The following is a 23,541-nucleotide window of genomic DNA, read 5'->3' on the forward strand; positions in this document are numbered from 1 at the left end:
CAACATCTCTGCCATGGCTACTAACCTTGGCTCCACCCCACAAAGGGTTATGGACCTTAAAATCACCCAGAAGGAAAAAAAGTGGGGGGAGTTGTAAAAATAAGTGCAGCTAAAATCTGGGGTGTCGCTTCACCATCTGGAGTGAGGTAGATGTTACAGATGGTAATTTCCTGTGTTGTCTTCACCCTGACAACCACAGCTCCTGAAGGTGTTTGAAGGGGCACAGGTTCGCTACAGACAGAGGTAAGGATGAAAATACATACTCCACCTCACAGTCTGCCATAGACAGAACGGTTTTTGAAGTACCCTGATAGATACGAAGGGCGGGGGTTCACATTATGGGAAACCAGGTCTCTTGAAGGACAACGCAAAAAGCTGTGATACTGCTTAAAAGTTGATGTAACTCAGCCAGGTGGGAGAAAAAACTGCCGCAGTTCCACTGGAGAATGATGCTTTCTGTCATCTGCAGTGGCATGGAGTGACCAATGAGGCAAATTAGGCCTCAGCATCACCTATAGCCACAGGGTGAGTGTTCGCATCCACCATGACATCCGAGGTGTTGGCGAGGCCAAGGTCCTCAGGAGACGCCAGAATCTCCACCTTGTCCTCGGACGCAGAGCCGTGTTGGGAGTGCTGGTGTAGGGGGCACTGAAGGCTCCCGTTTGTTAGTGGACTACTACTTTGAAATTTTGCCCACTTGCTGGGAGGGCTTCTTGGAAGTAGCTTCAGGGACAGAGGAAGACCTTGAAGCCCTTCAACCAGCAGCCAGTGGTTCTTTCAACCACTGGCTGGTGTCCACTGGACCATGAAAGGTAGGGTCCCAAGGGACCCCTTCTGCATGAGAGGGGACCAATGTCCCCGGCATTTTGGGGAGGCGATGCTCCCAAAGTGGAAGCTTTGGGAGCAACAGTAGAAGACGTGCCCTCAGCCAACTCGAGAGGGGAGGAAGAAGGGTGACCCTGGAGTAACTTGAGATGATGGGCATAATGGCATCATCGATGGCAATGCTGTTGAGGCGGCAGCATAAGAAGATCGCATGGGAACAGTGTTAAGTCTTTCATATTTGAGCTTAGCCTCATGGTAAGACAGCATGTCCAGGGTCTTTTACTTCATAATTTTGTGTTCCTTTTGGAGTACTGGGCAGTCTGGTGAGCAGGGGGGAGTGATGCTGTCCACAGTTCACACAGGCAGGAGGCGGCACACACAGAGTATTCTGATGTAGCAAACGTCCAGTCTCTACATGTGGCACTGGAAGGGCACTGGGAGGACATGTGCCCGAATTTCCAACATTTAAAGCACCGCATACGGGGAGGGACATAGGGATTGGCATCACATCAGTACACCATCACCTTGACCTTCTCAAGCAATGTATCACCCTCAAACGCCAAACATGAAGGCACTGGTGGCAACACTATTATCTTAGGGTCCCCTGTAAATGCACTGGACAAAATGAACACCCCGCCATTCTAAATTGGCAGGTAGCTCGTCATAGGACTGTTACAGGAAGTCACGATGAAAAATAATTCCCTGGACCATATTGAGGCTTTTGTGGGCAGTGACCGAAACAGGAATATCACCCAGTCTGAATCAAAACTGACCCATTGTGCATTTTGGACAGCACTGTCACTTCCCGAAACTTATCCTCATGGTGCTAAACAAAAAGCAGAGGCTTCGTTTCCAGAAAGGAGTATGCATCAGTTCTACTGCACACTAAGTAACATGGCGAATACGGATCCTGTCTCTCTGAAGCCCTACATTCCTCCCAAGGTGTTGCTAGGGAGGGGAACGATTTAGGGTCATACCTGGTAGCTTGGAAACCAACCTTTCCTTTCTTAGAGACTGCTGAGGACATTCTGACCCCAGCAAAAAGTGACTTACTCCGTTTCATTGAGGGTCATCCGCCCTGATGCCACCCACTCCAATCAGGGGCTCTCCCCACAGCCACCACCAAGCCATGGCAAAGGCCACCTGGCATGATGGCCATTGGCAGGGGTCCTGATGCCCCAGGAAGACAGGCATCTACTCCTTGGCATACATGGGGAGTTTACAGCTTAGGCATCAACAGTGTGATCCCTGTATTGTCAGGGGGCTACCACCAAATGGGTACATGATGGCCCCACCACAACGGACTGGCTACCGTGCTGGATATTGAGCACAAAGAAATCCAATATTGTCGTGAGGGCAAAAGAGAACAGGAGACAATGGAAGAAGATGACGTACTTCGGTAAGCGTCCTTGGCCCAATAGTTGAATTGCAGGTGGATATGCAAACCCATGACGAGAAGAGGTTCAGGAGTTATTTGGATAACTTGTGCACCAAGTAAGGCATCCTTCCCCATATGGCCCGCACTTCTGTAGAATTTGGAAAGTGGCAGGTCAAACCAGAAAATGGGACCTGAACTTATAGGACCAAAACTTGCGAGACTCCTTTTAGTCGCCTCTTATGACAGCTATGAATGCCTCAGGTATATTATAACCCCCATATCTGCAGGGGACCCACTACTAGTGACTCAGTCGCAATGTTAGAAAGAACTCTGAATAGATATTTACAAAGCAGGCAGTGTAGACAAAAATTTTCACTATTGTTTTTAAAAAACAATGTAATTCTGTTTCTCCCCACACAAAATGGTAATAAAATTAAGCATAGCCACAGAGAAAGGATGAATAACATCTAGGATCAAAGCTTATTGCACCAAGCACATTGGTATTTGTTTTGAAGAACAAGGATAATTCAATGTTGAAACTCTTATTAATACAAGTATTGTTTAATATTACAGTAATAATAACACTGTCAATGAAAAAATTTGAGAGTGAATTTAATTAGTTATATGAGGACATATCACTACATTCCAGATAAAAGAAATAATGAGCAGAATACAGGCATTTGGATAAAGACAGTTAATATTCACTTTCAAAGTGATTGTCTATTACTCACTAAATAGGAACTGTACTGAGTGGCAATCTATCCTTATAACAGGCTGCTTGTTTAAAAAGAGGGGGGAAGGAACCAAACTACGAGGTCATCAGTGCCTTGTTCCTAATAAAAAACAATGCCACAAGTGTGAGAATAAAATGGACGAGACATATAACACAAAACAGAATGAAGAGAGTAAAACAAAAAAGCAGATTACAGTGGCTGGCCAACCACGAGAATAAAAAGGGAAAGCCTGCCACTCTGCAACACATTAAAACTTCACCCTAAAAGCACTAGGGTGGAGGACACAGAGGGACAAGGGACATGCACTAAAACCTACATAGCAGTATAAAACTCACTCTCATGGATAAAACTTTAAACTGAAGGTGTTGCTCAGGCATTGTCATCCAACACTGAAGGTAGGGAGCTGGGAAAGTTAAAATTCCACCGAAGAGCGGCTTAAATAGGCAGTCCAGCAAGAGGTGGACGACTGTCATTTTGGAGTCACAGCGACACAGAGGTGGGTCCTCATGACGGAGTAAGTAACCATGCGTGGCCAATGAGGAGCCAGCAGAGGACAACTGATTCCCTGCAAGTGGACCACATTGAAGACTTCTACACATTCGTCATCTCCTTAACGATATGAAGCTTGCTGTGCATATTGTTATGCCATTCTGTCTCCCAAAGGCTGAAAATCCTGGGGCTAAGACAGAATGCAAGTCAGTTCGGGGATGCCTATCTCCAGAAGCAGTTACCACGATGCCTGTTTGGCCAGTCTGTCAGCAAGTTCGACGTGTCCAGGGGTCCAGACAAACACCACGGAATGATCGGACTGTTCCAGGACATAGATGAACTCCTGGATGGATGCTACCAGAGGATGGAGATGGTAGCACTGTTCAATAGCTTACAGACTACTCCAGGGGTCAGTACATAGCAGAAATGACGCACCAGGGCATGAGCGGATTTGCTCAAGAGCACGAGATATGGCCACCAGCTCTGCAGTGAAAACATGGCAGCCATCTGGCAAGGAGTGCTGTTCAATATGTCCTCCGTGAACATACGCACAGCCTACATGACCATCAGCCATCGAGCCATCGGTGTAAACCACTTCAGAGCCCCGGAACACATCAAGAATCAAGAGGAAGTGACAGTGGAGAGCCGCAGGGGTAACGGAGTCCAAAGGGCCACGTGAAAGATCCAGACGAAGCTGCAGCTAAGGCATACACCATGGAGGCATATGGGATCGGACAACAAGTAGCGGTGGTAAAGGGAATGACTTCAGTTCGGAGAGAAAGGACCGCATGCGAACTGTAATCTTCAGTCCCAACGTGGGTCCAGATGAATGGTACGACGCCGACAGAAGTGCATGACACACAACTTTGCAGCTGAAAACTGGAAGCTGTGCGCTACAGCCCATGACTGCCCCTGGTGGATAGCTCCGTGTAGGTGACGCTCAGAAACACCAGTACTGGAGCAGCAGTATGAAATGCAGAAGTCGTCTGCATACAGAGAAGAAGAGACAGAAGCACCGACAGCTGCTGCTAGACCGTTAATGGCCACTAAAAATAGAGAAACACTCAATACAGAGCCCTGCGGGACTCCAATCGTCTGGATACTATGCGAGGCACCAACTTGTACATGGATAGTACAGAGCAACAGGAAGTTTCAGATAAAAATCGCGAGTGGGCCACGGAGACCCCACCCATACAATGTGGCAAGGATATGATGTCGCCAGGTCATGTCGTATGCTTTACGTAAAACAAAAAAGACGGCAACTAGGTGATGCCGGCTGTTCAGATTTCAGACTCAAGGGACACAAGATTATCAGTGGTAGAGCGACCCTGGTGGAAGCCATCCTGACATGGAGCCAGTAGACCACGTGAGTTCAGGACCCAAGCCAACCACCAACATACCATACATTCTAGCAGCTTACAAATAACGTCGGTGAGACTGATGGGCCGATAGCTATCCACATCAAGCAAGTTTTTACCAGGTTTAAGCATTGGAATGATGGTGCTTTCCCACTACTGCAATGGAAAGACGCCATCGCACCAGATCCGGTTGAAGACGATGAGGATATGACACTTGTAGTCAGATGAGAGATGTTTAATCATCTGACTGTGGATCCGGTGAGGCCAAGGAGATGTCGGGGCAATGTGCAGGGGCAGTGAGGAGCTCCCACTCTGTAAATGGGGCGTTATAGGATTCACTGTGGTGTGTAGTGAATGAGAGGACGTTCCCTTCCAGCCGCCATTTGAGAGTGTGAAAGACTGGGGGGTAAGTCTCCGATGCAGAGGCTCCAGCAAAGTGCTCGGCAATTGCATTTGCATCGGTAGATAACATGACATTTATGGCAACACAAGGAACACCTGTAGTGGTCTGTTACCCGAAAAGTAGTTTGATCTTTGCCCACACTTGGGAAGGTCATGTACGGCACACAACGGTTGAGACGTATCTCTCCCTACACTCCTGCTTCTGTCGTCTGATAAGTTGACGAACGTGGGCACGGAGCCGTTTAAAGGCTATGAGGTGCTCCAGGGAAGGGTGCCGCTTATGCTGCTGTAGAGTTTGCCGACATTCCTTAACTGCTTCAGTGGCTTCGGGCGACCACCATACGACTGCATTATGCCTCTGGCATCCTAAAGAGCGGGGCATCGCATTTTCTGCCCTAGAAACAATTGTTGTAGTCACCTGCTCAACCATCACATCGTTGTTACTGTGTGGGGGAGATTCAACGGCGACAGCAGAGGTGAAGTTTCCCAGTCCACCTTGCTTACAGCCCATCTGGGTAGGCATCCATGGGCCTTACGCTGGGGCAATGACAGGAAGATGGGGATGTGGTCACTACCACACAGTTCATCATGTGCTCTCCAGTCGATAATTGGGAGAAGTCCTGGGCTGAAATTTGATAAATCAATGGCTGAGTGAGTATCATGAGCCACACTGAAATGCACGGCGGACCCAGTACTTAAGAGGCAGAGGTCGAACGGAGACCGGAAAGTTTCGAAATCTCTGCCTCAGACAGTAAGCACAGTGCCACCCCACAATGGGTTACGGGCATTAAAATCTCCCAAAAGTAGGAAAGGTTTGGGGAATTGATGAATCAGTGCAGCTAACACATTCAGGGGTACTGCACCATCTGGAGGAAGATATACATTGCAGACAGTTATCTCCTGTGTCATCTTTATTCTGACAGCCACAGTTTCAAGAGGAGTTTGAAGGGGCACAGTGTCACTACAGACTGAGCTTACAACATAAACTCCACCTGACCCTCGATTATAGTCACTATGGTTCCTGTAATATCCATTATAGCTGCAGAGGGCAGGGGTCCGCATTGCCAGGAACCAGGTTTCCTGGAGCCCAACACAGATAGCAGGTGTAAAGGTTAACAGTTGCTGTAGCTCAGCCAGGCGGTGGAAAAGACCGCCACAATTCCACTGGAGGATGACGTCATCGTGAGACTGGGAAGGCATGGAGCATTCAATGAGGTAGTTTATGTCTCAGAGTCACCTGCTGCCACCGACTTATTGCCTGAGCAGTCTATATCCATTGTGTCTGAGAGTCCGGTGAGATCTAGGCCCTCAGTGGACACCAAAATCTCCACCCCATCCTTAGATACAGAGCTGGGAGGACTTCACTGGCTCAGTCTCTGGTTGGTTGGTTTAAAGGCGGGAGAAGGGACCAAACTACGAGGTCATCGCTCCTTGTTCCTAATAAAACAATGCCACAAGTGTGAGAATAAAACAGATAAAACATATAACACAAAACAGAAAGAAAGGAAATGCCACAAGAACGAAGGGAAGGCAATGAACACTAAAAGGAACAAAAGGGGACAAGAAAGCAACAGAGACGCTACAAACAGAAGAGTGTAAAACAAGAAATCAGATTACAGTGGCTGGCCAACCACGAAATAAAAAGGGAAAGCGAGCCACTCTGCAACACATTAAAACTTTGACCCTAAAAGCACTAGGGTGGAGGACACAGGACAAAGGACATGTTCTAAAATCTACATAGAAGTACAAAACCCACTTTCACAGATAAAATGTAACTCTAAAGCTGCTGTGGAGGTATTGTCACCCAACACCGAAGGCAGGGTGCTGGGAAAGTTAAAAATATGCCGCAGAGCAGCTAAAAGTGGGCAGTCCAGCAAGAGGTGGACGACTGTCATTTGGGAACCATAGTGACACTGAGGTGGATCCTCGCGACAGAGTAGGTAACCATACGTTAGCCACGTATGGCCGATGCGGAGGCGGCAGAGGACAACCGATTCCCTGCGAGAGGCGTGCATGGAAGACCACCACACATTCATAATCTCTTTAATGACATGCAGTTTGTTGTGCGTGCTGTTATGCCCTTCCATCACCAAAAGCTGGAAAACCCTGCGGTGTAAGACAGAACACAGGACAATTCCAGAGATGCCTATCTCCAGATGCAGTTTCCGTGTCGCCTGTTTGGCCAGCCTGTCGGCAAGTTTGTTGCTGGGGATTCCGACGTGTCCTGTGGTCCACACAAACACCACGGAACAGCGGGACTGTTCCAGGGCATAGATGGACTCCTGAATGGATGCTACAAGAGGGTGGCGAGGGTAGCACTGGTCAACAGCTTGTAGGCTGCTCAGTAAGTCAGTATATAGGAGAAATGACTCCCCAGGGCATGAGCGGATGTGCTCAAGAGCACGAGATATGACCGCCAGCTCTGGAGTGAAAACACTTCAGGCAATTGGCAAGGAGTGGTGCTCAATATGTCCTCCATGAACATAGGCGAAGCCTACATGACCATCAGCCATTGATCTGTCTGTATAAACCATTTCAGAGGCCCGGAACATGTCAAGAATCGAGAGGAAGTGACAGCAGAGAGCGGTGGGGTTAATGGAGCCTTAGGGCCATGCAAAAGGTCCAGACGAAGCTGCGCCAATGCGAACACCATGGAGGCGTACGTGAACGGACCGCAAGTAGAGGTGGTAAAGGGAAGGACTCCAGTTCGGAGAGAAGGGACTGCACGCGAACCGCAATCGTCAGCCCCAATCTGGGCCACCGATGCGGAGATGGACTGCTGTGGACAGGAAAAGGAGACGGTAATTCTAATGCTCAGGGGAACTATGAATGTGTGATGCATAACTGGTGAGCAGTTGCCCACGTCTGATCTACAGTGGAGGGCCACCAGCCTCCATCAGGAGTGGTGCACAGGATCGAGTAAATGCAATGGTGAAGGAGCAGCCGAATCATAGACCAAACTCCCATAGTCAATTCAGGATTGGACAAGGGCTCTGTAGAGCTGCAGCAGCGTAGAGTGATCTGCACCCCAACTGGTGTTGCTCAGGCAATGGAGGGCATTGAGCTGCTGCCAGCACTTCTGCTTAACCTGATGAAGACGAGGAAGCCAAGTCAATCGAGTGTCGAAAACCAGTCCTAAGAATCAATATGTCTCCACTACAGTGAGTGGATCATCATTAACGTAAAGTTCTGGGTCCGGATGAATGGTACGACGCCGACAGAAGTGCATGACACACAACTTTACGGCTGAAAACTGGAAGCTGTGGGCTACAGCCCATGACTGCCCCTTGTGGATGGCTCCCTGTACGCGACGCTCAGCAACAACAGTACTGGAGTGGCAGTACGAAATGCAGAAATCGTCTGCATACAGAAAAGAAGAGACAGAAGCACCGACAGCTGCTGCTAGACCGTTAATGGCCACTAAAAATAGAGGAACACTCAATACAGAGCCCTGCGGGACTCCATTCGCCTGGATATGGATGGAACTATGGGGAGGCACCAACTTGTACATGGATAGTACAGAGCAACAAAAAGTTTCAGATAAAAATCTGGAATGGGCCCCGGAGAACCCACTCATATAATGTGGCAAGGGTACGATGTCACTAGGTCGTGTCATATGCTTTATGTATATCAATAAGACGGCAAACAGGTGATGCCATCTGGAAAAGGCAAGGAGCTGTTTAAAAGCTATGAGTTGCTCCAGGGAAGGGTGCCGCTTATGCCACTGTAGAGCTCGCCGACATTCCTTAATTGCTTCAGCGACTTCTGGTGACCACCAAGGCACTGCCTTATGCCTCAGGCCACCTAAAGAGAGAGGGATCATGTTTTCTGTCGCAGAAACAATTCTGCTAGTCGCCTACTCAACCATCACATCAATGTTACCATGTGGGAGAGACTCAGCAGTGACAGCAGAGATGAAAGTTCCCCAGTCCGCCTTGTTTAAGGCCCATCTGGGCAGGCATCCATGTGCCTGACGTTGGGGCAGTGACAGGAAGATGGGGATGTGGTCACTACCACACAGGTCATCATGTGCTCTCCAGTGGATGGAAGGATGGGAGAAGTCCTGGGCTGAAAACTGATAAATCAATGGCTGAGTAACTACCATGAGCCACACTGCAATGTGTGTCAGCCCCAGTAGTCAAGAGGCAGAGGTCGAATTGCGACAGTGAAGTTTCGACATCTCTGCCTCGGCCATTAAGCATTGTACCACCCCACAAGGGGTTATGGGCATTAAAGTCTCCCAGAAGTGGGAAAGATTTAGGGAGTTGATGAATCAGTGCAACTAATACATTCAGGGGTACTGCACGATTTGGAGGAAGATATACATTGCAGACAGTTATCTCCTGTGTCATCTTTATTCTGACAGCCACAGTTTCAAGAGGAGTTTAAAGGGGCACAGTGTCACTACAGATGAGTTTACAACATAAACGCAAACTCCACCTGACCCTCGATTATAGTCACTACGGTTCCTCTAATATCCCTTGTAGCCACAGAGGGCAGGGGTCCGCATTGCTGGGAACCAGGTTTCCTGGAGGGCAATGAAGATAGCAGATATATTAACAGTTAGATAGTTAGTTAGCAGATAGCTTAACAGTTGCTGTAGCTCAGCCAGGTGGTGGAAAAAACCACCGCATTTCCACTGGAGGATGACATCGTGAGACTAGGAAGGCATGAAACATTCAATGAGGCAGTTTACGCCTCAGAGTCACCTGCACCCACTGATTTATTGCCTGAGCACTCTATGTCCATTGTGTCTGAGGGTCTGGCGAGATCTAGGTCCTCAGTGGACGCCAAAATCTCCACCCCCATTCTCAGCCGCAGATCTTGTAGGTAGCAGTGGTGTGGGTGCCAATGCAATTTCCTTGGTCTTAGATCTGTTCTTTTTTGATTTCTCTCCCTGCAACTTGGGTTTCCCTGGCTGGGAGGACTTCACTGGCCCAGTCTCCGGGACTGAGGACGAGCGTGAAGCCCTACACCCAGCTGCTTTTGGGCTCTTCAGCCACTGGCGGGTGTTATCTTTCCCACAAGAAGAAACCTGGGAAGGGAGTGACCCAATGGTCCCCTTCCTAGCGAGAGAAGCCGAAGGAGACTTACGCTTATCCAGCTTAGAAGTGGGGACGGACGTCCCTGATGGTTGGGGGGGGGGGGGAGGAGGGGGGTGTTGCTCCCGAAGTAGGTGGTGCAGGAGCTGTTGTTCCTGCAACAGGAAGGGAAATGCCCCCCACCACCAAAGGGGCAGGTGTAGTCTTCCGGCTCTGAGAGGTGACCTGGGTTGGCAGAGCTGACGGTGCCAGAACTGTTGTAGCGGCAGCGTAAGACAATGTCATACGCACAGGATGCAGGCGTTCAAATTATCTCTTAGCCTCAGTGTAGGTCAGTCTGTCCAGGGTCTTGTACTCCATGATTTTCCTGCAGTCAGGTGAGCAAGGCGAATGGTGCTATCTGCAGTTGACACAGATGGGAGTATTGGGATGTGATGGGCATCCGCAATCTCAGCATGTGACGCTGGAAGTGCAGCAGGAAGACATATGAACTTCCAGCGCTTAAAGCACTGCACCGGGGGAGGGGTATAGGGCTTTACATCACACCGGTAGACATCACCTTGACCTTCTCGGGCAATATATATATATATATATCTATCTCTCTCTCTCTCTCTCTCTCTCTCTCTCTCTCTCTCTCTCTCTCTCTCTCTCTCTCTCTCTCTCTCTCTCTCACACACACACACACACACACACACACACACACACAGACAGAGAGAGAGAGAGAGAGAGAGAGAGAGAGAGAGAGAGAGAGAGAGAGAGAGAGAGAGAGAGAGAGAGACTGACTGCAGAGACCACACCACTACACTAACAAATACACACATTTTTGTTTCTCTTGGTTAATTTTTTTCTAGTATTTTTCCCTTGATATCTTACAAGAATCTGTGGATACACACATCCTGCTGAAAGAAGATAAGAAGGGGGCATGAAAATCGGTGTCATCATGAATATAGGGTTCGAGGGGAAAATACTGTTTTTGTGCCGTATATTAGTGTGTATCCTTCGAGGAAATAGTGCTTCAGTTTGCAGAAAATTAATTTTAGTATTTATGTATCAAAGCAAATGAGTGAAATTGATTTTAGATATTTTTACTTCTGTTTGTATGATGGTTATTAATGTGCAAAAACATTAACTGTTAGGAATATTTCTGTTTCACATTGCAGTATCATGACTTTTCAGATTCTGATTAAATGTGTGTTATTGTGACACAACTTTTATCACTGTCAAATAAGATTTGAGGAATAATAAAATTACTACTACTGTCAATGCGCTCACTGTATTTATCTAGTTACCTCTCTATACACAAAAGGTTTCATTTAGTGCTTAACTATTAACTTTCTTTTTGGTCGTATGTAAGCCATCTGTATTTGTATACAGTATAATAGATTCAGTTTTTACGAGATTGATATTTTATTTTTTTATTTTACACGTCTAGTTCCACAGAGCCAAATTTAGGAGCAAATGTCCATGGTCACGAACATCAGTAAATGAAGTTACAACAGAAAAGTAATAACACATCAAATAAAAATGTTTATGAATCCTAAAAAGACAACAAGCTATAAGTTTATATAAACACAGTCAACTATGTAACACAGGAATTAACTTAATTTTTCAAGAAGCTCCTCAGCAGAATAGAACAAGTGACCCACGAGGAAACTCTTCAGTTTGCATTTTAAAGCATGTGGATTAATGCTCAGGTTTTTTAATTCTTGTGGTAGGTTACTGAAAATGGATACAGCAGAATACTGAACACCTTTCTGCACTAAAGTCAAGGTGGTGCAATTCAAATGTTGATTGGGTTTCTACCTATTATTAACTGAGTGAAAGACACTAATTCTTGGAAATAGGGCGATATTGTTACCAAGGAACAACATTGAAGAATACATATATATTGAGAAAGCAATGTCAGAATACCCAGAGTAATGAACAGGGATCAGAAGAGTGCTTATTGCCCGGACCATCCATTCCTGAGCCAAAAGTACCTTTCAATAATGGGAAGAGTAAAGTATAATACTGTATGTCAAAAATGAATGAAAATAAGCAAAGTACACTGCTTTTCGTGTCAAACTAACACTTACTTCAGATAGTCTTTGAACAAGATCCTGAGCATGGGCTTTCCACAGCAGTCTACTGTCCACCTGGACAACTAGAAACCTAAGTTGTTCTATCTCACTAATCATTTGATCTGTTCGGCCTCACTAATCATATGCCCATTCTGTGTACTTAGAATGTCATGTTCTGTTGAAGTGTGTGGTAGAAACTGCAACAAACGAGTCTTACTGTGATTTAGCATTAGTTTATTTTCTACAAGCCATGAACTTATGTCTTGAACTGCACTACTTAAAACAGTGCCAACACTGCGCACTACATCTTTTACTACTAAACAAATATTTCAAAATCACTTGCAATACCAGAATGCATATCAATTATATAAATAAGGCATAGGCATGGTCCCAGCACTGACCCTTGGGGTACTCCCCATTTCATCTGTGCACCACTCAGATCCCACAACATAGTCATGCTCTGTAGCATGGAGAACAACCTTTCGCTGTGTGTTCTTAAAGTAAAAGGATAACCAACTGTGAGCTACTTCCCGTATTCCGTAATGATCCAAATCTTGCAGCAATATTTTGTCATCAAAACAATCAACACCTTAGTTAAATCAAAAAATATGTCTAGTGTTCGGAACCTTTTGTTTACTCACAGAGAAAAGAGAATATATCATTTTCAACTGTTAAACCACTTATAAAACCAAACTGTACATTTGGCAGTAAATTATGTGAAATGAAATGACCAATTATTAAAGAAATAGGTCAAAATTATCCAAACTATCCCTTTCTCCCTTTTTATAAACTAGCTTTACTACTGATTACATTACCACTCAGGAAACTGATCACTCCTAAAAGAAAAATTACAAATATGGTGAAGTACAAGGCTGACATGTGCAGCACAGTACGTTAGTATTCTGCTAGATAGTCCATCATATCCAGCAGACTGCTTAGTCTTCAGTGATTTAATTATCAGCTCAGTCTCCCCCTTGTCCATATTACAGAGTATTATTTCAAATATCAGTCTCCGAAAGCCATTTTCCAAGAAGCTTTATGATTCCCTGTAGAAACTAAGTTTTTATTTAATTCACCAGGTATGTTCAAAAATTGTTAAATACTGAACTGAACATATATCTGACTTACCAGTAACAGAAACATTTTCATTACATACTGATTTTATATCCTCGACCCTGTGCTGCTGCCCCGACATTTCTTTCACAACTGACCATAGAATTTTAATTATATCTTGTGAATTAGCTACTATATTTACATACCACACAATCTTTGCCTTCCTAATAACATTTTAAGCACCTTACAGTTGTGTTTGTAATGGGCTGTTGAAGCTCAATTGTGAGAACTTCTAACATTTTGATATAATTCCCACTTTGTTCTCCATGAGATCTTTATCCCACTAGTCAGTGGCCCAGCTGCCTTTTATTGCTAGTACACTGTTTCTGTCATCCACAATCACCACATGAAAGTCCAAAAAACTGCAATAACTTCAAAACCAGAACCAAATTTAGGATCAAGCATAATGAAACACCATATTTTACGATCCTGCTCCTACATTTAGTTTATCCCTTTGTTACTACTACTTTTACTTGCACCTTTGCCTTCCGTTGGCACAGGGTCAATATGGTTATTAATGGATTTGGCATGGTTAATTTAAGAGGTGGCCTGATGCCCTTCCTGTTGCCACCTTGCTAACCCCTCCCCCCCAAGGACAGGACATGTGTACCTAAACTGTCTGTGCCTGGTGTTATTTATGTGAAAGCCAGCCAAAATTTTAAAAATTTTAGCAAATCATGTCACTGAGGCAGGACTTTGGTACTAACCTGGTATTTGCCTAGTGCAGTGTGGGGAAACACCTAAAAACCACATCTAGGATGGCTGACATACCAACCCTCTTCATTATCTATGAGACAGTTTCTATGCAAGACTGGTGCACCTCCCCATCTCAGAAGTGGCACTTAACAAGCAAGGCTATCCAGGTGGGTAGCTTATTCCTTTGGTACTGTCTTAACATCATCAAGACTCCAGCCAGGCCAGATGAATTCAGTCAATAATTTAACAATTTAGAACCGAAAGTACAGTCTTGTGGTCTACATTACCAAAACCCTTGATTAAGTTGCATACACTGGCAACTGAATAATTTCATTAGTTTTCTAGAAGTTTTTTTTTACATTGTCCACCTTTTTCTGTAAAGCACCCTTTACAGAATGCAAAGACCATTAACACAGTTTTATCAGTGAAACACTGCTTTCCCCAAAATTGTTAGAAAAGATAAAGTGACTAGGTATGTGATTGAATATTATTTGCCTGTTTTAGTTTTTATATAAATGAGAGGTAATAATGCACATCAGCCAGAAAAAATGCTGTAAGTCATTGATTTTATAAAAAATTGGCTCAATTAGGATCCTATGATGTCATCAAAATCCTCTACAAGGCACAATGGTGGAGTATGAAAATTACTTCTCTGTAGTTACCTAGTGATTTTTTGTAATGACTATGTGCTAATGCCTAGACAACGTCTACAATAGTGAATCTAATACATAGTCACTTAGGTGTTTTGTGACAAATGCAATGTTTGCTTTGAGTGCAAAGAACAAATCACAAACTAATGATCTATGATTTAATTCTGTCATTTCTGTTGCCATGATACTTAAGAAACCAATTTTGATTGTGCTACTGAATTTGCATCTTGTTTAATAATGCTCAAAATTATTATTATTATTATTATTATTATTATTATTATTATTAGAATAATGACTTACATTAATAACAATCTGGAAGACTTTACATTTGCAGTGATTATATCATTTTTCCTTTTATCTGCAATATTTTCTTTGGATGATGCAGTTTCTCTTTCTAGAACACGATTGTTATTACAGCATGTTTCAGAAGGAGGTAAGTTCTTCATGTACACCATCTGCTTCACGATCTCTTCACCATGTCTCTCTAAACATTGTGACTAATTTATTACTTATATTTCTGCAAGACCTATATTCCCAAATCTAGCTACTTTAATGTTTTATAGTTAAAATTTCATTTTAATGATGAGGTAATTAATTTGTTACAGCTTTTACAGCAAAATGTTAAAGCTAGCCAGGCCTAAAACAGTCGTGAATGGCCCTCTTTGGGAACCAAGGTAGCAAGTGCTTAGTGAAATAATCCTGTGAATATAGTCAAATCTGTGAAAATAAACAAGAGAAGAATCAAGCCTACAAGTGTAATTTTTGCCATTGCAAAAGAGTTTGTTACAATATCAAGCTAGTGAAATTTGTATAAAGTGTGGATGCAGCGTAAATATAAATCAGTGCATGTACTAGCGAAAACCTTTCAAATAAGTTTGTAATACAATTCTGAACTATATGTTTAAAGTGCAGAGACAAGATGGAAATGAGGACAACAGCACCAGTACTCCAAGTATGCTTACTCTAACATGTTTTATTTATTTATTTATTTATTTTCTTTTGTGAAGCATGGAACAGAAAAGTAAACAACTATCGTCATGATGCACATTATGTAAATTGGTCACAGCAAGGCACATAATGAAATCAATGCCTCGAAACTAAACAAATAGACACTAAAATGGTTCAAGGGAATACTCAGGACGTAATTTACCGACAATAAATGAAAGACAAAATTTTGCAAGTGGATGCTCCAATTGCACATCTTACTGATAGTCTGAAGGCTCTAAAAGAACAATTAAACTGTATGAGTGTGAAAAACTGTGTCAGTTCATTCAGATGTCCAAAAATGTAGGCCAAATTTGCAAAAAGGAAAAACACAACAGCGACGATGCTTAATGTTCCAATAATTGTGTACATCAAACGTCCCAGTAAATGTAAATATCGCACAAACAGAAATGGAATTAGCAGCGAAAGGAACCAGGAATCAATGCAATACAGCTATGCCAGAAACCGAAGTTCTTATGTTGACTGACGAAAACGGCAGAAACTGTGCAAGCTTGTTGAATGAATTATCACAAGAAATGCTCTCTGTAACGTCCTTTTTTAAACAAGGAGCGTTATTTAACAAAGTTACCAGAGGCATTAATAGCAAAATCAAACACCTAGGGTAAGAAGACACATTAATACTCTGTGCTGGATCAAATGACAGGGTGGTACTGTGTACAATTCCATACCAGCAAGACAAAGTACAAACAAATTATGTCATATCAGCTGAAAAAGTGCATTGTAAAAGCAGGTGAACAATACAATCATGCCACAGCACTTGATATAAACAAATTCCTAAGAAGACAAGATTTCACACGGCAAGAATTGCACAAAAACAAAAGAGGAAAAAAGAAACTATGCAGAGAATTATATTGAATAACAACCAAAAAGCAGACCATAATCATGGGAAAAACATAGCAGTAACCATTATGCCAGAAGTAAAAAAATCTTCTATAGGATCAAAAAGCCAGGAAATGGAAGAACTGGAGCATCACATTTCAACAATGAGATAGACCATACAAAAACAGAAGCAGATGCAGCATTAATAACAGTATTGGAACAAACACACTGTAAAGAACTGGAAGATCACAATGTGTCAACAGAAACAACTGATAGCCGATTAAACATAATAAATAAACCATCACACACAGCACCACAAAAAGATTGTGCAATGCATCAAAACATACAACCAACAACTTCTAAAGTTGAAGAAACAGAAAGGACACCAATGTGGACTTCGTGGAGAGTACCCCACTATTTAGCGAAAGATTTTTTATTCCACAGCTAGTGAAAGAGAAGATGGGCAAGATAAATAATTAAGAATAAATAACTACAGACCAATGTATTTAATCTCTGGTTTCTCAAAAATACTAGAGATGCTTATGCATAGTAGGCCGACCACATTCCGAAACACAGAATTCTGATTACAGCATAACGTGGCTTTCAAAAAGGGAAATCTAAAGAAACCGCTATCTCAAGCCTCACAAAATCTGTTACAGATACATTAGATGAAAGAAACTCTGTCTCTGCCATGTTTCTGGATATGTCTAAAGCATTTGACACAATCACCCCATACTACACTTACTGAAAAATTTGAAAGCTATGGTATTTGTGTACATGCAGCCAACTGAATAAAATCATACATCAGCAACAGAAAGCTGTGGGCGGAAACAGAAACTGGATGCAGATCTGAAATCAGAAATAGTAAGTATGGAATGCCTCAAGGATCTGTACTTCTGTTGAACCTATTTGTAAACAATATTGATGTCAGTGAGAAAGATAAAAAAAATACTATATGCAGATGACATGACACTAATGAATGTAAAAAAATCTGGAAACACTAGAAAGAAGTGCATTTATGACAAATAAAACAGTACAGTGGCTTATACAAAATGACAATTTCAAATCTAAGAAAGACAATGTTTATAGTGTTCACAAACAACTGGAAAAACACACACATATTCATAGGCGACTTCCAAAGAGTTTACAGGACAATGTGAGCTAAAAGACATTCCAAAAACTTTGTGAGTATTATTTAATGGAAAATAATTCTATAGCGTAGAAGAGTATATGTATCAATGAATGAAAAATGCTGCTATTACTGTTATAGAACTTCTGTTAGTAAGTGAACATATTATGATACGTAAATAACTTGAGAACATGAACACACAGAGAAAAATGTAAATGTGAGTATAATGTAGTACGTAAAAAAGTAATTTTTAGGACCTAAAAAATAGACGAAAATGTACTCAACATTATTGTATGTATTGCCACTTTGGTTTATTAAATTTTAATAAACAGGTTTAAGTCGACTTGTCCTATATTACAAGTAGACACTTTGTACAAAATGTAATCAAATGGGACCAAATAAAAATCAATCAATGTGAACTGTAAGTTGTTTCACTTGTTTGTTACACCCACTACTATGATTTACATGATTTTTTCTTTCACATACATTCTGACTGCAAATATTAACGAAGCATTTCGGTTAGCACATGATCTGATAAACCATTTACTCCTCCTTTGTTTTGATGTCAAGAAAATCTTGTGTTGCAAGAAAAGTTTCTCAGTATACCCCGAAGTCCCCTGCAAAATTATATGAAATTTCACTGAACAAGACCATTATGATTTGCAGTACCTTAACTGATTGATTTACTGGGCCTATTTGTCTGTTGAGAAATCAATTAATTAAGTGTCCACACACTCAAACCCCTGCCACTAATAAGCATCACCTCCCATGCCTTCTCACTAAACCCACACCTCCCTTCAAAATTGTTTAACAGATTTGGTTATTTTCTGTCTATGGCCCAGATGCTGTGAGAATTCAGTATATACTATGTGTAATACAGTACAGTGGCATCTTTTGAAAAGCTGTTCAGGCATTATAAACCTGATTTCAATAAGTGTTTCCGTATTTTGTATAAGTGGCTGTTCCTTTTTTCATTTATTGGTGATAAAATAGTAAGACTGATTCTATATTGGTGATACAGTAGTAAGCCTGATTCTATAAGTTTATCCACTGTCCAAGTTTTACTATTACCTCCAGTAACTATTCAAAAAGTAACTAGCAGTATAATTATCTATCACAAACTTAAAACATATGAGGTGCTAGATGTTAAACAACTGTCGGAATGATCAAATCACATGAATATACAATTAGCTACACAAGACAGAATATTTGAGTACGCTGGTGATCACTGGTGATTATTTTCATTAGGGTTAAAGATTTTACTTCTCTACTAACAAAGTAATACCACTACATTATGTTTTTGCAGTAAAGCAGTACCCGATGGGTTACTCACGGTAGTATACTTCGGAAGTTGGTGTCTGGTGCAGAATCCTGTATGGTGGTGGCTTAGTGTCGAAGACACTATCCAATGTACCAACAAGTATTGACGACAATCCTTTCGATTTTCCATGCCCTTTTCTCCTTTGAAGAAGGAAATATAGATTTGCCTGTTCGGTTACCCTACGAAAACAACGCACTTTCAAATGGTTGTAATTAACAGTAACAGTTAAAACATCAATAACTAATGTCGCATTTTCACTGTCAGCTAACTATACAGGTTAATTTAGCGCTACTGTCACTACGTATTTGTGATTTGGGGGAACACACAGTCGTGATGGACTAAAGGTTTTGTTGAATATTTCATCATGTGTTAGTTTGTGCTATTGACGTGGAGAAAAGTTTGCTAACTGTTATCAGCTATGACAATCAGCTGTTAACTTTCCTAATGTAAACAAAACTTACCATAACGCATTTGCAAGAAGAACTTCTTGTGGTTTTACCCACATTATTCCGAGGCTGACTTAGCGAAATGGAACCAGAACCTGCTTATCAGCCTATAATAATAAGGCATTTACAATCCCAAAATGTTTTCCTCACATTGGTAATGTCTACTTCGCTCGCCACTTGCATCGCACGCACAACACTTCTGACGTCTAAGTTGGTAAGATAAATCGATAAGTCAAGCAATACAAAAGATCGATACATCGACAAGTTTCAAATGAATCCCAACAGAATGCGCCCTTGCTGTCCTTCCGCAAGATTAAACATTCGTGATCTTCCGTGAAGCAAACGAGAAACTTAATTCCGTATAAGGAAATTCTCGTTACAACTAAAAATGGCTGAAATGAGCGATAGTTTAGTGATCAGTGCAACAACCAATCAACATCACAGAAGCAATTCCATTCCTACACCAACATCTGAAACAAACCATGACAGTGGTAAGTGTGATAGAACAGATATTTCATCGCCAGTCAGCTTCTTAAATTACGGAGGCGTGCTCTTTGATGCGTACATTTTTGTGTGTTGACAAACATAAATGATACTACCGTACGGTGTCTCTGACTTATCGAAGACTCGACTGTACATGCTAAATATCGGGTGGCTTACGTATGATTGTTAGTTCATAAAATTTACTCCAGAGTTGTGACTAATTCGTCTACGCGCCAAGATGTTGAAATCTACTGTTTGACAAGCAGCTTCATTGGTACATAACAGATGGCACACCCACCACCTGTGACTTTATTTTGTTGAATGGTGTCATGAGTTTCTTTGTGTACTATTAGTAAGGATTACTGTTTTTGCTCTTGTATTTCACGCGGAAGCAAAAAATCTACTGCTGAGTAAGGAAAAAAACATTAAACATGTATTTAGTGTCATTCATTGGCAGAAAACATCAACGTTATTATAATACAAGCAGGAGGATATAATTTGCCATAAATGAAAGTAATAGTAGACGTTTCATTAGGCCGTATGCTTTTATTTCGTGGCATAGAGGGAGTAAATTGTAATAGAGGAAGTAATGTACCGCAACTGCCAATTAAAAATTTGTTGGAGAGGTCATGGAGAACAGTGTCATAAGGCAAATCAAATACTCGATGACCATCATTAAGCCTTTGAGTCCGTATATATATAAAATGTAAAGCACATGCTCAATTTTCAAGAAACGAAACGACTCGTCTTCCTCAATAACTCCGGCCAGGGATGCGGATGAAGCACAGACGCTGGCGAAATCGAAGCTGAACTTGTTGTTCTTAGTTTTAAGCTCAAGACGACGACCGAAAAAACCACTTATCAGATAGATAACTGATGGTTCTTGTCACAGCTTTTACCATCTGTCAAATGTTTGCTAAGTACACATTTCACATGTAAGCAAATATTCTTTTGTTCCTCAGTGGTGCAGCAGGAAAGATCTGCTGAAGGACAAGTAAGCATTTCGTTCGAGTTGATTTATTATAGCCGTTTCCGTAAGAAACCTAGAATTCTGCGCTGTTTCGTTTTGAAATGTCGGTACGACGCAGGTAGCTCATCAGATTCAATTTCCTGTATTATTGTGATGGTAGTGCATCTGGAGCTTGCAGGGATGACCGTGGATGCAAATATGAGGCGTGTTTTTTAAGTAAGTACCGTTTTGAAATTTAAAAAAAGACGTGCTAAGGTATCTCAATAATTTTATTTTTACATGAAAGCCTGTACCTTAGTCTACTTTTCTATATAATTTCCGTCAATATTGAGGCACTTGTCATAAAGTACCAGTTTTTGAATACCCTCCTCATTGAAGTCTGCCGCCTGACTTCTTAACCACTGCATCACCACTGTTTTGACTTCGACCACCCAGGTGTTTCTTCAAGTGCAGGAACAGATGGTAGTCACTGGGCGCAAGGTCGGGGCTGTACGGAGGATGATCAAGAGTTTCCCATCGCAAAGATGTGATGAGATCTTTGGTCTGATTGACCACATGCGGACGGGCATTGTCTTGCAGCAAAACGATACCCTTGCTCACCTTCCATGGACTGTTGCTTTGATTCTGGTGTGACGTAGGCCACCCATGTTTCATCGCCCGTAACAATTTGGCTTGAGAAATCATCACCGACGTTGTGGTACCACACAAGGAAAGTCAATGCACTGTCTAAACGTTTGGTTTTGCGCACATCCGTCAACATTTTCGATACCCAACGTGCGGACAATTTTCGGTAATTCAAGTGCTCGATCACAATGCCATACAAAACACTACGAGAAACATTAGGAAAGTCATACCGCTAGGAGGTAATCGTAAAGCGTCTGTTTGCTCTCACCTTATTGTTCGCTTCCTGCACCAAACTTTCATTAACGACCGAAGGACGCCCACTCCGTTTTTCATCATGGACATTTGTGCAGCCATCTTTAAACGCTCACACCCACGTTCTTACAATTCCATCACTCATAATGTTTTCTCCGTAAACTGCACAGATCTCACGATGAATATCGATCGCTTTTAGGCCTTCAGCACTAAGAAATCTTATAACAGCCCGTACTTCACAGTCGGCGGGACTCACGATTATAGGAGGCATCTAAAACACTCAGTACACAACGTAAGCAAGGAAGAATCAGACTGTAATGGCGTCAGTGCGTAGATTAAGGTACTGAGATATCTTAGCACGTCTTTTTTAATTTCAAAACGGTACTTACTAAAAAAACACGCCTCGTACTACACAGGAGAGAATTTTCAATTGCGAACCATGGAGTTTTTGATGACACATGCCCGTGACAGCACATACAGTTCACCATATCATCATTCTGTAAGTGTAAGAGACTTGTAGCGGTGAGCTAGTGCTGAAAAGTTTTGATTTATCTGTACTTATGACGTCAGGATAATGGGTTAATAGACTGGGCCATCGAACTGTATAGTTTTACCAGAAACCCTAAGCATAACATCCAAAGGGAAAGTGTAGTTTGAAGGGCTCAACCAAATAAAGATGATAGGCATAATGCACAAACGATACCACATACCCTTATCAGATAAACATCTTCACTAAACTCTTGACAGAACTGTGATGTAGGTCTCTGTACACAACAGTGTGTCTCAAATCCTCAGGCCCGAAATTATACAGACGGTAGAGGAGCGTGGACGGAGGCCTCGAGATAAGGTCCTGATGGTCGCAAACTAATAATTATGTTCGCAGTGACAACGGCTTGTCTGTGTACATGCAACACAGCTGGAGCATTACTCTTTCCGACTCCCATCTCTTCAAATTCTGCTAGTCGAACTGCTATTTCGCCACTATTACTATCTAGATAGATTCTTTTTCATTTATGACATCAGGTTGCATGGAACTAATAAAATACAGTACTCGATGTAGACAGTATTATTCGAAAACGTTCATAATGTTTGCGGACATGGCAACTTTATTGAGAATTTGTTAAGATCTTTGAACAGCCCTTAAGTTGGATGACCCAGTTTCTCGTAAGTTTCTAGTCACAGCGGTAAATTTCTTCAAGTTAACGATGACATCTGTTGCGAAACGTTGCTCTGTTAGTGCAGAGAGGGTGATCATTAATAAAACGGACAAACTGCAGGGACGGATACCTGACTGAAAATGTATGAAAAAAGGTCCTACGAACATGTGTCCGAAAATGCATCGTTACCATGGTAGATGGCACTGACGAATGAAAGTCCCTCTGATCACGTGCAGTGTTTTCCTTGTGTGTTGCAAGCTGTGAGATTGACGAGTACAGTAAGCAACAGAAGGGTCCGGTATTCCTGTCGGGAACAACCCAGCTTGTGTACAGCCAAGCAGACGGAAACGTTGGAGAGTCAGTACGGCTATGCCCTCGCAGACACCAACCCCATCACACAATGTTCGTCTGTCTGAAGGGACCCATGATCACACAAACGCCCAAAAAGAGCTTGAAGTGTTGTATAATGTGGTTGGTGTCTGTGAGGGTACTTGTTTTGGTATAGCCGTGATGCCTCTCCAGCATTTCCATCTGTTTGGCCGTATACAGACACCATCTCGACTTGTTACCGACATGAATCACGAATAC

At 42.5% G+C, this 23,541-nt stretch overlaps 2 protein-coding genes across 3 annotated transcripts in view; one reads left to right on the top strand and one right to left on the bottom strand.

The window, feature by feature from the left end:
- The window catches only part of LOC126183769 (TBC1 domain family member 9), a 204,245-nt gene extending 184,579 nt beyond the window's left edge, over positions 1 to 19,666 (bottom strand). For both annotated transcript variants that reach the window (XM_049926012.1, XM_049926005.1), the window contains exons 1-2: positions 19,483 to 19,666; positions 19,034 to 19,200 (exon numbers count right to left, since the gene is read on the bottom strand). In XM_049926012.1, the coding sequence (XP_049781969.1) occupies positions 19,034 to 19,200; positions 19,483 to 19,526 (211 nt within the window). In that variant the 5' untranslated portion in view covers positions 19,527 to 19,666. The remainder of the gene's footprint in view (positions 1 to 19,033; positions 19,201 to 19,482) is intronic.
- Positions 19,667 to 19,726: 60 nt separating this feature from the next.
- Positions 19,727 to 23,541, top strand: part of LOC126092374 (uncharacterized) — a 422,634-nt gene continuing 418,819 nt past the window's right edge. The window contains exon 1 of the mRNA XM_049907969.1: positions 19,727 to 19,958. Within this exon, the coding sequence (XP_049763926.1) occupies positions 19,856 to 19,958 (103 nt within the window). The 5' untranslated portion in view covers positions 19,727 to 19,855. The remainder of the gene's footprint in view (positions 19,959 to 23,541) is intronic.

This window comes from Schistocerca cancellata, chromosome 1 (genome assembly GCF_023864275.1).
Source record: "Schistocerca cancellata isolate TAMUIC-IGC-003103 chromosome 1, iqSchCanc2.1, whole genome shotgun sequence".
Taxonomy (NCBI): Eukaryota; Metazoa; Arthropoda; class Insecta; order Orthoptera; family Acrididae; genus Schistocerca; species Schistocerca cancellata.